Below are 12370 nucleotides of genomic sequence, written 5' to 3'. Positions count from 1 at the left end.
GCATCGTTGGCCGTCATTTAAGCCTCGTGAAGATCGTCACCTGGACCGAGCGTTGACCTCGTATTGGGGCCCGGATGGCACTGCGCCACGCGCTTTAGCGGCGAACCTTGAACCAGTCACTGCCACGGATCCGCACTGTGAAAAAAGACCCCCCCATTTACAGTCTTATGATTGGTTTATGTGAGCTCGTTGTTTCTGACCCAATTAGGAAATTTCGTTTTCGCTTGCTTTTTGGCTGAGATCGAGGCTCAACAGGGTTGGAAACTTCCTTTCATCTAGTATTTAAGTCTCGAGATCCCATCCATTCCAGCCATTTGGAAGAATCCTCGTCAAACAACGCAAGTCTAATTTCCAGACCTCATTTTCTAATACCGGTATTGTCTACCATCTACTTTTCTATATCAGATTTGTATACGTACATCACGTGGATTGCGCTGCAACTATGACTTATCGTAAGCTTTGCAGACTATTGGCACTTCCTTGACATAATTCACTGATACGCGGCAGAGGAGGGAAGCCTGTGGTTCTACGCCCCAAACAAAGGTGCACCTATCGCTTTTGCAATACTTTTTGCTCTTTCAGGGGGCATTCACTTCTACCAATGCTGGTATGTCACCTTCTTGCAGTCAAAATCATCCAACTAACCCTTTATAGTCGATATAAATCTTGGAAAGTGACTGGTATTCTCCCATGGTCGGCCCTTCTTTTCACTGCAGGTTTCATTACACGAACCGTCGGTGCATTCGGACAGTGGGGCAACCTTAACCTCTATATTGCAAGTACTGTTCTTCTGTTAGCAGGACCGTAAGATCGCCCTTGGAGCCTACCTAGGTCTTTCTGAGCATTACAGTCCGTTGCTAACCAATTCGCTAGACCCGTCTACGAGGGTGCCAATTTCTTCATACTCGGCCGCATCTTGTACTACATCCCTTACCATTCACCTATCCATCCTGGTCGTGTCTTCACTACATTCATTGCGCTGGGCGCAGCTATCGAAGCTATTACCGCCAACGGAGCTGTTCGAGTTGCAAGCTCCAGTTCTACCCCACACGAGCAAAGCGTTGGCAAAGCCTTGCTTAAGACGGCTCTTATCTTACAACTTGCTCTTATGGTGGCTTTCACCGCACTTGCTGCAAAGTTCCAGATCAACTGCAAGCGAGGCGGGGTGCTGAACTACAAGATAAAACGCTGCTTGCTAGTCCTGTACATCAGCTGTGCACTCATTACAGTCCGCACTATCTACCGCACGGTCGAGTACTTTTCCGCCGCGAGCCTCAACTCGCAGACAGACATCCAGCATATCAGCCCTGTGCTAAAACAAGAGTGGTTCTTCTGGTTTTTTGAGACCGTTTTCATGTACAGCAATACTACTCTGTTGAACGTCTTCCATCCCATGCAAGTCTTGCCCCGAAACAACAAGATTTATTTGGCTCAGGATGGCGTGACGGAAATCGAGGGCCCTGGATACAAAGACCCCCGGCATTTCTTACTCACTTTCTTTGACCCGTTCGATATCTACGGCCTTATCGTTAACAAGGGCAAGAAAGAAAAATACTGGGAGACTCAGGCGCAGCAGGCGACCGCTACCAAAGCTCACGAGACTGCGTAGGTCATTAACGTCGGAGCTTTCTTTCGTTGATCTGTTTGATCTGGGGGGGACTCGATATTTTCTAAGCGTTTTGACTACAGCGAGAGACCTTTAGGGTATCGATTGTCATTTATATTTGGTATCAGCTATAGACTATTGTTATTTTTTAAAACTATATACAATCCAGCTTCTGATGATCATATATCATCAACATCCTTGCCAAGTTCCTCATGAATCTGCCAGCTGTAGCTTGCAAATTTGCTTCGTTGGCGAATACGCTCACCAAAGCAGAGGAACAATGGCGGCACAATGCAGAATAGACTTGCAATACCAGCAAGAATAGAGACTGCAACATTGGCCCCCAGTCCTTCGAACATTTGTCGAGTGAAAAGAGGGACAATTCCAGACATGATACCCCGCACAAAGGCTACTGCAGCAGTGGCACTAGCCGAGTAACTCAGATAGCTGTCTGAGATGTATCCGTACAGGACACTATCCAACTCGGTCAACGCATATCCGACAAAAACCAACGACATGGTTGGTACAATCCAGGGAATGTTCGGTCCTTGAACCAATGGTGGAATAGTCCAACCGAACCACCAAAGTCCAATAGCTAGACAGGGAGCACCAATCGCCAACCCGGTAAGCTTGTCCTCTGGTTTAATAGCGACTCCTTGATTCCGACGTTTGTTGAAGATGTGGCAGTCTAACAAACGGGTCAAGGCGCTGAAACAAGTACCAAGACCAATGGCCATGAAAATAAGCGAAGATTGAGAAACAGAGAAACCCATTGCCATGTAGATGGGCTGCAATGCTTCGGTGAATATGTAGATGAGAGACATGGCGATTGAGATCATGATTGCGATGGTAAAGATAATTGGCTCCTGGAACAAGAGCTGAGCGGGGCGGAATAGTGCCTCCTTCACAAAGGTGCGCATATCGGGGGAATGGTCGTGATTAAGAGCGCGAGGAAGAGATGGAATCTCCTGTCGCATCATGTCCACCTCGTGGGTTAACAAAAGGGAGCATCGAGATTCGCGAATAAAGAAAAGAAGACCAGTGATGGTGCCGATGATGAGGGCATAGATGAAGAAGACCCATCGCCTATTCTCTTGATTAGTACTGGGATTCGAGAGTCAGAATATTGGAAGAAATGTACATACCAATTAAGAGCTTCAATTATATGGCTGCTCATTATGGGTCCAATGATCAAGCCAATGTTCGATGCGACGGTCCAGAAGAAGACAACCCAGATGCGAGCCTGCGCGTTGAAGATGTCTTCGATACTTCCGCCCACAATGGTGCCTGGGACTGCAGAAAGCAGTCCTGCAATTATTCGCATCACAATTGCTGCGGGGAGAGAGTGGACAAACCCAATGACTGCGCAGCAAATACAGCTCAGCCCGCTGCTGATTATGTACATCTTTTTGCGTCCAAACGATTCGGTCCAAGGGGGAAGGACAATATTTCCCACGGATTGTCCGAGCAGAAACCTGTAATTGCGTCAGATATAGTTCTTCGTCGGAGGCGCTGCTTCGAACTTACAAAGTGACAAAGCAAAAGGTGGAATAGGTATAGTCGAGTTCATATTCATGTCGGGCTTGGGCGGCAGCAGCGGCCCCTGCAGTGCTGCTCGCAGTACTGGGAGACGTCAGTATTAGTTTGCAATTTTGCGGTTGGAGAAGGTGAACGAACATGAAAAGGTCCAGAGCGCAAATAAGCCCAACATCGTATGTCTTCCTCCACATAGGCCAGTTCCTAGGATGTCTTGGATTGTCGTGTGTCCACCTTATAGATTTCCCATTGGGTGCGAACTCAAGGTAGTGCTCCTGCAAGTACTCTTGCATGGGGAACTTGGGCTCATCAGATGTCTCGAAGTTTTGGAAACCCATCTTTGACAGCAAACAAGCCAATGATCATACCGTGTACGAGGAGCAGCAGGTCAGGAGTGTTTGGAAACAAACAGTTGTTTGGCAAAAGTTCGAGGGTGAAATGCAGTTGGGTATAAATCGTTCCAGACTAGCAACCATGGCAATTCATCCAGCCTCGTGGAATGACAGCCCCCCCTCGGCAATTTGGGCTTGGACCTTAGCCAATCTCCACGTAGAAACGAGCTTGAACTGAATGTTACTGAACATGCGCTTTCCAGTTTTTATTGCTTGGTAATGATTTCCAAAAATCTGCCAGTATTTCATGCCTTTCACAAATAAGCTACGTGCTCTTTTGCAATGAATCCGATACAATTGAAGGCTATCAGTCGTTCATGGTACCAGCCCCATGGTTTTGAATCTAGGGATGTGGAATGTCTCTCACATTCCTAGGGTAACCGGGGGCTGGATTTCTGTCGATCTTCGGGGATATCATTCGCTGGTCGCTAAAATTGACCTATCGAATCGGCTATGTTTGAAGATGGTGTTCATTTTGACTTTGGCTTGTCTAGGAAAAATACAAGTCGGGAGATCTTCAGCCACATTTACATTCTTCATTGTGGCGACAGCCTGATGTTCCTTCGTAGTTCCTTAGCTGCTTCGATGCACAGAATAGAGCCATGTGGTTACTTGGCTAGCCAGTATGGAAAAGGGACAGAACCAGCTTAAATGGAAGTGCCTTGTGAGCCAACCGGCTGACAGACCTGCCACTGAATATAATCGCCCAGACGAAATTATGAGCATTGAGCGCAAAGTGAGACACTCCCAAGTTCCGAGTACGTATCTACCAAAAGAAGTACCTGAACTACACGGTAAGTAGAAGGAATTGAATTGCAATGGTTGTGTTCGAAACAACGTCACGATCTCTCCAGCCCACATACCGTTAGGGACCATGTGGTCCTGTCCTATCTGTTATGTCGAATGTCATTTCTGAATGTTAATGAGAATCCATAGATTCGAATAAAGCATCGAATCAAACTATCCTTCCCGGTCGCTTTTGACTTTTAGATGTATTTTTCTAATGGTCAGTTGTACTAGTTAGTACCAGGTTCTGGATAGACAGCAGCTTGGTACAGACAAATATGCGTAGTATGCTGCTTTATTGGGTGCAGCCATTAAAGACAGCATCTGCATTTGGAACCATTAAAAATACTCAATTCTCTTCACATAATTGGGGAAACGTTGTGTTCATAATTGTATACTGCAACTTCGCTTTGTGGTTGGCTGAAGGGCGTTCTCATTGGAGCCGGCGGGCCGCCTTGATCGACGCTCCGAGGCCAGATCTCCGAACTTCGACTTCGCCATCACATTGAGCTCAGCCAGCACTGCGGGAACTCGTGAGTTTCACCACCCAGGAGCTTTTCGTGGCCTAACTAACACACACAGATTCTTTCTTTACAGCTCCCGACGAGATCACTCTATCCCCAGCGTGCCGTGTCGCGCGCGCCCTCGCTTTCCTATCCTCTTCCCCAGCTCCGACACCAGCACATCGCCCACCATGCTCTCAGCACTCTCAGGGACAAATGTCCGCCAAACAATCGCTCAGGTCATGAACTTTGGCCTTGTGCTAGGAACTGTGCGAGCTCTTGGTCCCGATTCCCATTAAGCGCGCTAATGTCTTGCCTAGGCCTTCATGATCTGGAAGTCACTGTCCGTCCTGTCCGCTAGTAGCTCTCCCATCGTGGTCGTTTTGAGTGGCTCTATGGAACCGGCTTTCCAGAGGGGCGATCTTCTGTTCTTATGGAACCGCGCTCCTCGAGCAGAGATCGGAGAAATTGTTGTTTACAATGTGGTGAGTTTCATTTGCCTTGATTCTGGTCTGTTCGGAGCTAATGCCTGTCTATTATTTTGTTTGCAGAGAGGAAAAGACATTCCCATTGTGCACCGCGTATCACGAACATTCCCGGAAGTTGAAGGAAAGAACAACAAGGTCAAGGAGATCACAGTGTATGTCTACCACTCAAATAGCGAAGTTGCTGGGTGAAATGCTACAGGTTGGATACTGACTATAAGAAATAGCGATGCGACACCAAGCACCCACATGCTCTTGACCAAGGTGAGAGAGCACCCGGTCCCCACGTTCTTTTTGCCGTTCTGGAAGCTAACCCTCTCTTTCTACCCTAGGGCGATAACAACCTCGCAGATGATACCGAACTATAGTAAGCTTACTAGGTTGATAAGATAATACGGCCAGCATTTTCTAACTCATTTCCTCTCATAGTGCACGCGGCCAGGACCATCTTTCCCGCTCAGAGGATATTGTTGGAAGTGTGCGAGGTTATATTCCGATGGTTGGATACGTGACGATCATGCTCTCTGAACACCCTTGGCTGAAAACAGTTCTTCTTGGCTTGATGGGCTTGATGGTCATGCTTCAACGAGAATAATTGGCGAATGTTTAATACCTCAAATATCTCAAATTCTTCTCAAATGCCTCAAATGCCCAAAATTTCAAGTGTCTGATATAGGATGCACACTCGAACAGCAATGGACATGGATCATATCATAACTAAGCTGAAGCTTTGTGGATCGCTTTTCTGTATAATTAAAAATCTAATGGTTCTTTGTAGCAGCATAAGATTGGCCAAGGGGTTTGGTTAACAAACGGGGCGAACGGGGACGCCGCCTGACGTCTGTGGTTCCCCACTTCGCTCGGGGAGGTTCCAGCTTTGAGCTACCAGGTTTCACCCGCACTAACTCACGACTTTCTCCTTTCAAACCCCTAGGCATATATCAGCGTCGTGAGGCTTGTTTTCTTCTGCTACGATATCTTCATTTTGTTGTCGCGTGCTTATTCCCTTTGTCCCACGGGTCCCCTCCTATACACCCCGCACCACTGCGCCCCCCCACTACCCTACGGCTTGATCAACCTCCAGATAACATGGGCAGCCAGAAGCGCATAGCCAAGGTATGCCATCCGATCCCTTCGTCTGAGACGTTGAATAGTCTACTGATATCCTGTTCACTGCCAGGAGTTGACTGAGCTCGTCGAGTCGCCTCCAGCAGGCATCACGGTCAAATTGGCGGACGAAGCCAACCTGTACGAGTGGAAGGTGTTGATGGATGGGCCAGAAGGCTCGCCGTACCATGTATGTCTATCCAAGCAACAGAATCTGTGTCTCAAAGTGCCATTCGATCGCATCACGAGTGGTCTTGCGCACGCTGTCGAAGCTCGCCCTTGTGATTCCTCACTAACATCGCCGTCCCCTTTAGAAAGGAAAATTCCAAATCAAACTCGTCCTGCCTAACGAATACCCATTTAAACCGCCTACCGTCTCTTTTGCAACCAAGATTTACCACCCCAATGTGACAAATGATGATAAAGGGAGCATGTGCCTGGGAATGTTGCGACCCGACGAATGGAAGCCCAGTTCTAAGATTGGAGCTGTTCTCGAATTCGCCCGTCAGCTACTATCAGAGCCAATGCCCGACGACGCTATTGAGGGTAGGATCGCCGAGCAATACAAGAATGACCGCAAGCACTTTGATGAAGTTGCCCGGGACTGGACTCGGAAACACGCTTCTTAGGGGCTTCGCACTGCGGATGTGGAGATAATGCTTCGTTGATACTTTATGAAATCGAGAAATGGCAATTACCGCCGTGGGCCAGAAAAGAGAAGCAGAAAGACCAGCCTTAGGGCTGGCTCCTGGCATATGAATATACATGAACGAGAACACGCAAAATCTAAACTAGCTATCAATCCGACTGTGCAGACTACTTCTTCTGTGCGGGGATGTTCCGCCCGGGGAACGGAATCTCTCTCTGGCGGATCAACTCTATAGAGACATGGGCGGATAACTGAGGAAAATCTTCAATTTTCGTGATGTCTATTCTTCCTAGTAGTAGGATACGCTGATGACCATCGGCTGGTAAATGTGAAATACCTTGTAGCTGCCTGTGCAAAAGCTGCAGTGTACTAGGTATCCCATTTTCCTATTACACAGGTCTCGTTCTTTTAAGCAGGCTGTATGACCTGAGGTAATTCCGAAGATACCGTTCGCGGAATCTTACCTCGATGGTTTCACACCTGGGCAGCTTCCCCGCAAATGACCCCACGGGGTCTAACCCCCCCGGCATTTCAACGTAGCCGATTGACCCATGTGAGGACGTCGGAATATAAGTTGAAAGGACCCGGGCGAAAAAAAAATTCTAAGCCTAAAGTACTAGTATATGAACTTCAGCAGCCATGGCCGCTGTATCAGATTCAATCGTCTTCATAGGACAAAATATAACGACCATCCTTCTACTTGTTTTTGTCCTTCACTTTACACGCAATTATCTAACATCGGGGGTATCTGCTATACCGGGGCCATTCCTAGCCAAGATCTCGAATATTTGGAGATTCGTGGATGTTGCAAAAGGTCATGCTGAGGTGACATTGTTGAAGCTTCATCGCAAATACGGTGACTATGTGCGCCTTGGTCCGAATGTGGTAAGCGTTCGGGACTTGGACGCAGTAAAAATTATTTATGGAATAAACCAAGGATACAACAAGGTAGGTGGTATTGCTCGCTTCATCTGTCTCACTTTTTAATTTTCTCTACCAGACCGACTTCTACAAAGTCCAGCAGCAATTGGCCAAGGGTAAGCCCACGCCAACTCTTTTCACCACCACAGATGAAGAGTTCCATGCCGCGATAAAACGACCTATATCTTCTGCTTACTCAATGAGTACCCTGACGGAGTTTGAGCCTTTTGTTGATAAAACTATTCATACGTTTTTCAAGAGGTTGGATGAATTTGTGGATGATCATAAGGTTTGTGATATTGCTACCTGGTTGCAATACTGTATGCTTGACCGTGCTCAACTTCAATCAGTCCACTCCTAACAAGCTGATATAGATGCCTTTGATGTCATTGGAGAATTGACCTTTAGCAAATCACTGGGGTTCTTGGAGAAAGGATCCGACGTGGATGGAATTATTGCAGCTCTTGAAGCAATGCTCAGCTATTCTGGCAAAGTTAGAATCAAATTCACCATGCCCCTGAACTTGAAATATACTGAATCAAGCCAAAGATTGGACAGATCCCCTGGCTAGATTATCTCTTCATCAAAAATCCCCTCAGGGGGATTATTCAAGGAGGCTCCACCGGTGCGGTGGCTCGCTTTGCCCGTGCCCGGCTAGACGAGAGACTTCAAGAATCGAAGTTGGGAGCAGTCGAAAAAGAGAACTCAGGATCCCCACAAAGAGATTTTCTTGCTCGATTTTTAGAAGCAAAAAATCTGCATCCGAATATTGTGAACGATAACCAAGTCTTCTCCTACACAATCAGCAATATGAATGCCGGATCAGACACCACCGCTATATCGCTGCGAGCCGTTCTTTACTACACGCTCAAAAACCCACAAGCCGCGTCAAAGCTACAAAATGAACTAGACACTGCCTTGAAAGAGGAGCGAATCACTTTGCCAGTCTCATGGAAGCAGAGTCAAGAACAACTGCCTTATCTCGACGCAGTTATCAAAGAAGCACTTCGTCTACATCCTGCTGTGGGGCTACTCTTGGAACGAAAGGTACCTCAGGGTGGTCTCCAACTCCCAAATGGCGGACCATATCTGCCCGCAGGGACAATAGTCGGTGCGAATCCCTGGATAATTCATCGACATGCTCTTTTCGGTGAACATGTCGATTCATTTCGTCCTGAGAGATGGTTACCAGCGAACGGTGAATCCGGTCCCGCGTTCCAGTCTCGGAAGCAGAAAATGCTCCGTGCGACACTCACATTTGGGGCTGGGTCGAGGACTTGTATCGGGAAAAACATCAGCCTGTTGGAAATCTACAAGTTGATTCCTTCGCTATTTCTCGCCTATGATGTAGGAGAATGACAGCCCGCCATAAGGCCCGAGACAGCATGCTAACAGCTTCACAGATACGATTAAAGAACCCAAAGAAGGAGTGGGAGACTACCAACGCATGGTTTGTACGACAAACGGGAATTGATGTTTTGTTAGCTCGTCGCGGTTTACAAGAGGAGCTTCATTGACGGCGCGGAGTAGGATGAAGTCAATATTGAGGTCAGAATCTGAATTGAATACCAAATTTACATTGGTGTATCCTTAGTTAAAAGATAGCCTTTTCTTCATATTAAGGCTCTCGTATCATGCACTTGCCTGTTTGGCGATAGAAATCGGCAAAAGCCCGTGTTCCTTTCCTGGAAAATTCGGCATATTCCCCCCATGAGCGAGACACCCTCTCTAGAGAATTTGTGGCTGCTCCCATTTTGGGCTCCACATGAATTGACCACAGGTGAACAACGAACAGCAAGAATGTGAATAACAAGCTTAAGATAACCCAAAGCCGGAAAACGTTCGGCGTGGGGATGTAAGAATCTGGGTTTGGTGTACCATCCACTAGCAGAGCAGGCTTGAAGCCAGGGGACATGGGCCAATAGAGGAGGTAAACCAGCACAGAACGCATCAGGGGTCCGTGTATTAGGTAGAGGGGAAGCTGATAGATCCCAGCCAAAGCAAGACTCGGTTTGAGAGTATTCGTCGAAGCGTGGGTGAAAGCATTGCTCCCAAACAGACCATCTGTGCGCCGATACTAGCGAAGTAACGGCTCATGTTGGAGCCCTTTAGAAATACGGCATCACCAATGTGGGCGAGCTGAGAAGACCAGGCAGCTTGCTCGGCATATTCATCTGGGAATGAGCAGAGGTAAAGACCGAGAATGACAAGACCGTAAGGTATGGTCTGAAATAATGCTCGGGGTTTTAGAGATGCCGAAATTTGACAGTTACTAGTACTGAGGGAGAGTTCGGCTAGCATCATGCCAGCGAATATGTTCATCCCCACACCACCTGCATGTCGTTAGATTTAGAAGGCTTGGTACCGTGTGATATATATTAACTCACCGTCTACTCCGTAGTGTCGCCCATCTCCAGACATAGAGCAATATTTCGGCACATAGTCGGAACCGAGGCGTGGTATTGACTAATGCAAGCAGAGTCATGAAAACATACAATGACCCGCGAAATAGCGGAAGCAATGCCCACTGAGGCTGATCATAGGAATTTTCACCGTACAGCCATGTTCCGGCAAACTCCCGGACCAGGCCCTCAACGGCAGCCACCAGCGAAACACTCGGTTTCGGCGCCGTCGATCTCAACCAAAAGGCATCCACTCTGCGAGCTAGCTGGAAAGCGCCGAATTGGCTCACCAGCCAAGTAAGGAAAGTCACCAGCGCAGCGGGAAATACCAATCTTCCGGTACGGCGGAACGCGCCGGTTGACAAAGACCCGAGAGCCTCGGAGACGGCACCCGAGCGGGCCAGTTGGAGTGGTTTGAGGGAGTTGACAAAACCTAGCAGGACGAAGAACATGGCAACCCAGGCCTGACCTTGGATGACCAAACGGAAGAAGGGTCGCTGAAACAGGGTGGACTTGCCCGTCTCCGCAACGGAGGGTGGGACTAGGAAGGTCGCAAAGCATAGCGAAGTATGACTCGCGACAACGAAGATGGCGGGCGATTCCACGGAGGCCCTAGAACAAAAGGAAGACGGTTAGTGTTCGGTTCGTCATCTCCGGGATCTCCACTGTAGGAGGTCAGGGTCCACGGGTGAACGAGTGGACGGGTCCACGGGGTTGGTTCCCTGGCATAGTAGAACTCAATGACGACACAAGAGCAAGCATCAACAAACAAAGTCGATACGTACATCGGCCCAGCTGGTGGAGCGTAGCTGGGTGGGAGGCAATTTGGCTGACAGGTCTCGAATACTACGAGTAGTAGTAGCCATGGCGGGCGCAAATAAGATCGCGGTCGGACCTAGATTGGACTGGTCGCGCACGCGAGTGTTTCATAAAGAGAGGAAATGGGAATCAGACCCCATGAAAAGGAGACTAGGAGGGTTTGTTGAACCATTGAGAGAAGGATGTTACGTTGGATATTGAGAAACTTGGAAGGAGAGAAGACGAGGACGGAGAGTGCCCGGGGAAGGAGCACCACGGCTACTACCAGTACTACTCTATGGTAGGCTACCCCAACACACTCAGCCGAAGTAGTATAGAGTAGGGTATAGAGTATACAGATGTGATAGATAAATAGCTATGCATCTGGCACGGTAGAGGCCGTTATACATAATATACATAACGGTACTCGTAAGCGTTGGATAGCTGTTGGATAGCTGCTGAATCACCATTGGATAGAAAAAAGGAAAAGAAAAGAAAAGAGGCCTTGATCGACGCTGCATCCGCATCTGCATCCGCTCCCGTCCGCAATAGTCAAAATAGTAGTCCATATAGTCCATATAGTCCATATAGTCAACGCACTTCAACCTCAACGTTGCCGGGGGACTGTGGTAACCATGAATACTATCAATCTATTTACTCCATACATATTCCGTACAGGAGATGTACATGACAGAGTCTGTAACTAAATGCAATATGCAGTAAAATGCACGACTCATCACATTCTGAAACGCCCTTTCTTTCTACGTCATGTGACGCTAACCCAATGAGAGGCTTTGTTGATCTGTGTCTCATTTCTCATTTCTCGCCTCTCGTTGGCTTCCTCTGCATCTGCATCGAACTTTTGCTTTTTGCCTCCAGGCGTTCCCCTACTTTTCTCTTATTATCGCCGGCAGGTTCTGGCGGGCCTTGTCCTTCGTTTTTTGGGTTCTCGAGGTTTTGCGCAATCTTCTCTACAATCTCCTACGGAGTCATCCGCTCACACGCTCAACCCTTTTCTTTTTTTCTTCTCCCTCGGGCCTTCTCCGACCCTCGTGTGTACGGCGTACACGCACTGTGACCTTCTTTGTGCCCCATTGATTCTCCATTTGGTTACGATCCCAACATTCGACCCTCCGACTATTCGACTATTCGCGTCCGATTCTTTTATTCTCCCCATCAACCGTC

General features: G+C 48.0%; 6 protein-coding genes across 6 annotated transcripts; 4 read left to right on the top strand and 2 right to left on the bottom strand.

Moving 5' to 3' along the window:
* Positions 1-442: 442 nt before the first annotated feature.
* Positions 443-1609, top strand: N7509_009111 (putative RTA1 domain protein; the record flags this gene model as incomplete). Its single annotated transcript, XM_056633748.1, has 4 exons — positions 443-452; positions 508-607; positions 655-804; positions 874-1609. The coding sequence occupies 4 exons, from the start codon at positions 443-445 to the stop codon at positions 1607-1609; spliced, it is 996 nt and encodes a 331-aa protein (XP_056484368.1).
* A 176-nt stretch (positions 1610-1785) lies between these two features.
* On the bottom strand, positions 1786-3480 carry N7509_009110 (uncharacterized protein; the record flags this gene model as incomplete). Its single annotated transcript, XM_056633747.1, has 4 exons — positions 1786-2692; positions 2752-3081; positions 3134-3229; positions 3284-3480. 4 exons carry the CDS (start codon positions 3478-3480, stop codon positions 1786-1788), a joined length of 1530 nt encoding a protein of 509 aa, XP_056484367.1.
* Positions 3481-5014: 1534 nt separating this feature from the next.
* Positions 5015-5903, top strand: sec11 (signal peptidase complex catalytic subunit SEC11; the record flags this gene model as incomplete). The annotated part of the gene is made up of 6 exons (XM_056633746.1): positions 5015-5092; positions 5144-5308; positions 5375-5463; positions 5536-5572; positions 5641-5675; positions 5738-5903. The coding sequence occupies 6 exons, from the start codon at positions 5015-5017 to the stop codon at positions 5901-5903; spliced, it is 570 nt and encodes a 189-aa protein (XP_056484366.1).
* A 494-nt stretch (positions 5904-6397) lies between these two features.
* On the top strand, positions 6398-7044 carry N7509_009108 (putative ubiquitin conjugating enzyme (UbcB); the record flags this gene model as incomplete). Its single annotated transcript, XM_056633745.1, has 3 exons — positions 6398-6424; positions 6489-6605; positions 6730-7044. The coding sequence occupies 3 exons, from the start codon at positions 6398-6400 to the stop codon at positions 7042-7044; spliced, it is 459 nt and encodes a 152-aa protein (XP_056484365.1).
* Positions 7045-7703: 659 nt separating this feature from the next.
* N7509_009107 (cytochrome P450) lies at positions 7704-9502 on the top strand (the record flags this gene model as incomplete). The annotated part of the gene is made up of 5 exons (XM_056633744.1): positions 7704-8012; positions 8065-8305; positions 8360-8478; positions 8529-9332; positions 9389-9502. 5 exons carry the CDS (start codon positions 7704-7706, stop codon positions 9500-9502), a joined length of 1587 nt encoding a protein of 528 aa, XP_056484364.1.
* Positions 9503-9950: 448 nt separating this feature from the next.
* On the bottom strand, positions 9951-11253 carry N7509_009106 (Acyltransferase 3; the record flags this gene model as incomplete). Its single annotated transcript, XM_056633743.1, has 4 exons — positions 9951-10318; positions 10380-10999; positions 11054-11109; positions 11173-11253. The coding sequence occupies 4 exons, from the start codon at positions 11251-11253 to the stop codon at positions 9951-9953; spliced, it is 1125 nt and encodes a 374-aa protein (XP_056484363.1).
* Positions 11254-12370: the final 1117 nt, after the last annotated feature.

Source organism: Penicillium cosmopolitanum (assembly GCF_028827165.1).
Source record: "Penicillium cosmopolitanum strain IBT 29677 chromosome Unknown utg000009l:1.0-9042332.0:1.0-9050551.0, whole genome shotgun sequence".
Lineage (NCBI taxonomy): Eukaryota > Fungi > Ascomycota > Eurotiomycetes > Eurotiales > Aspergillaceae > Penicillium > Penicillium cosmopolitanum.
This window is presented reverse-complemented; position numbering and strand designations above follow the sequence as displayed.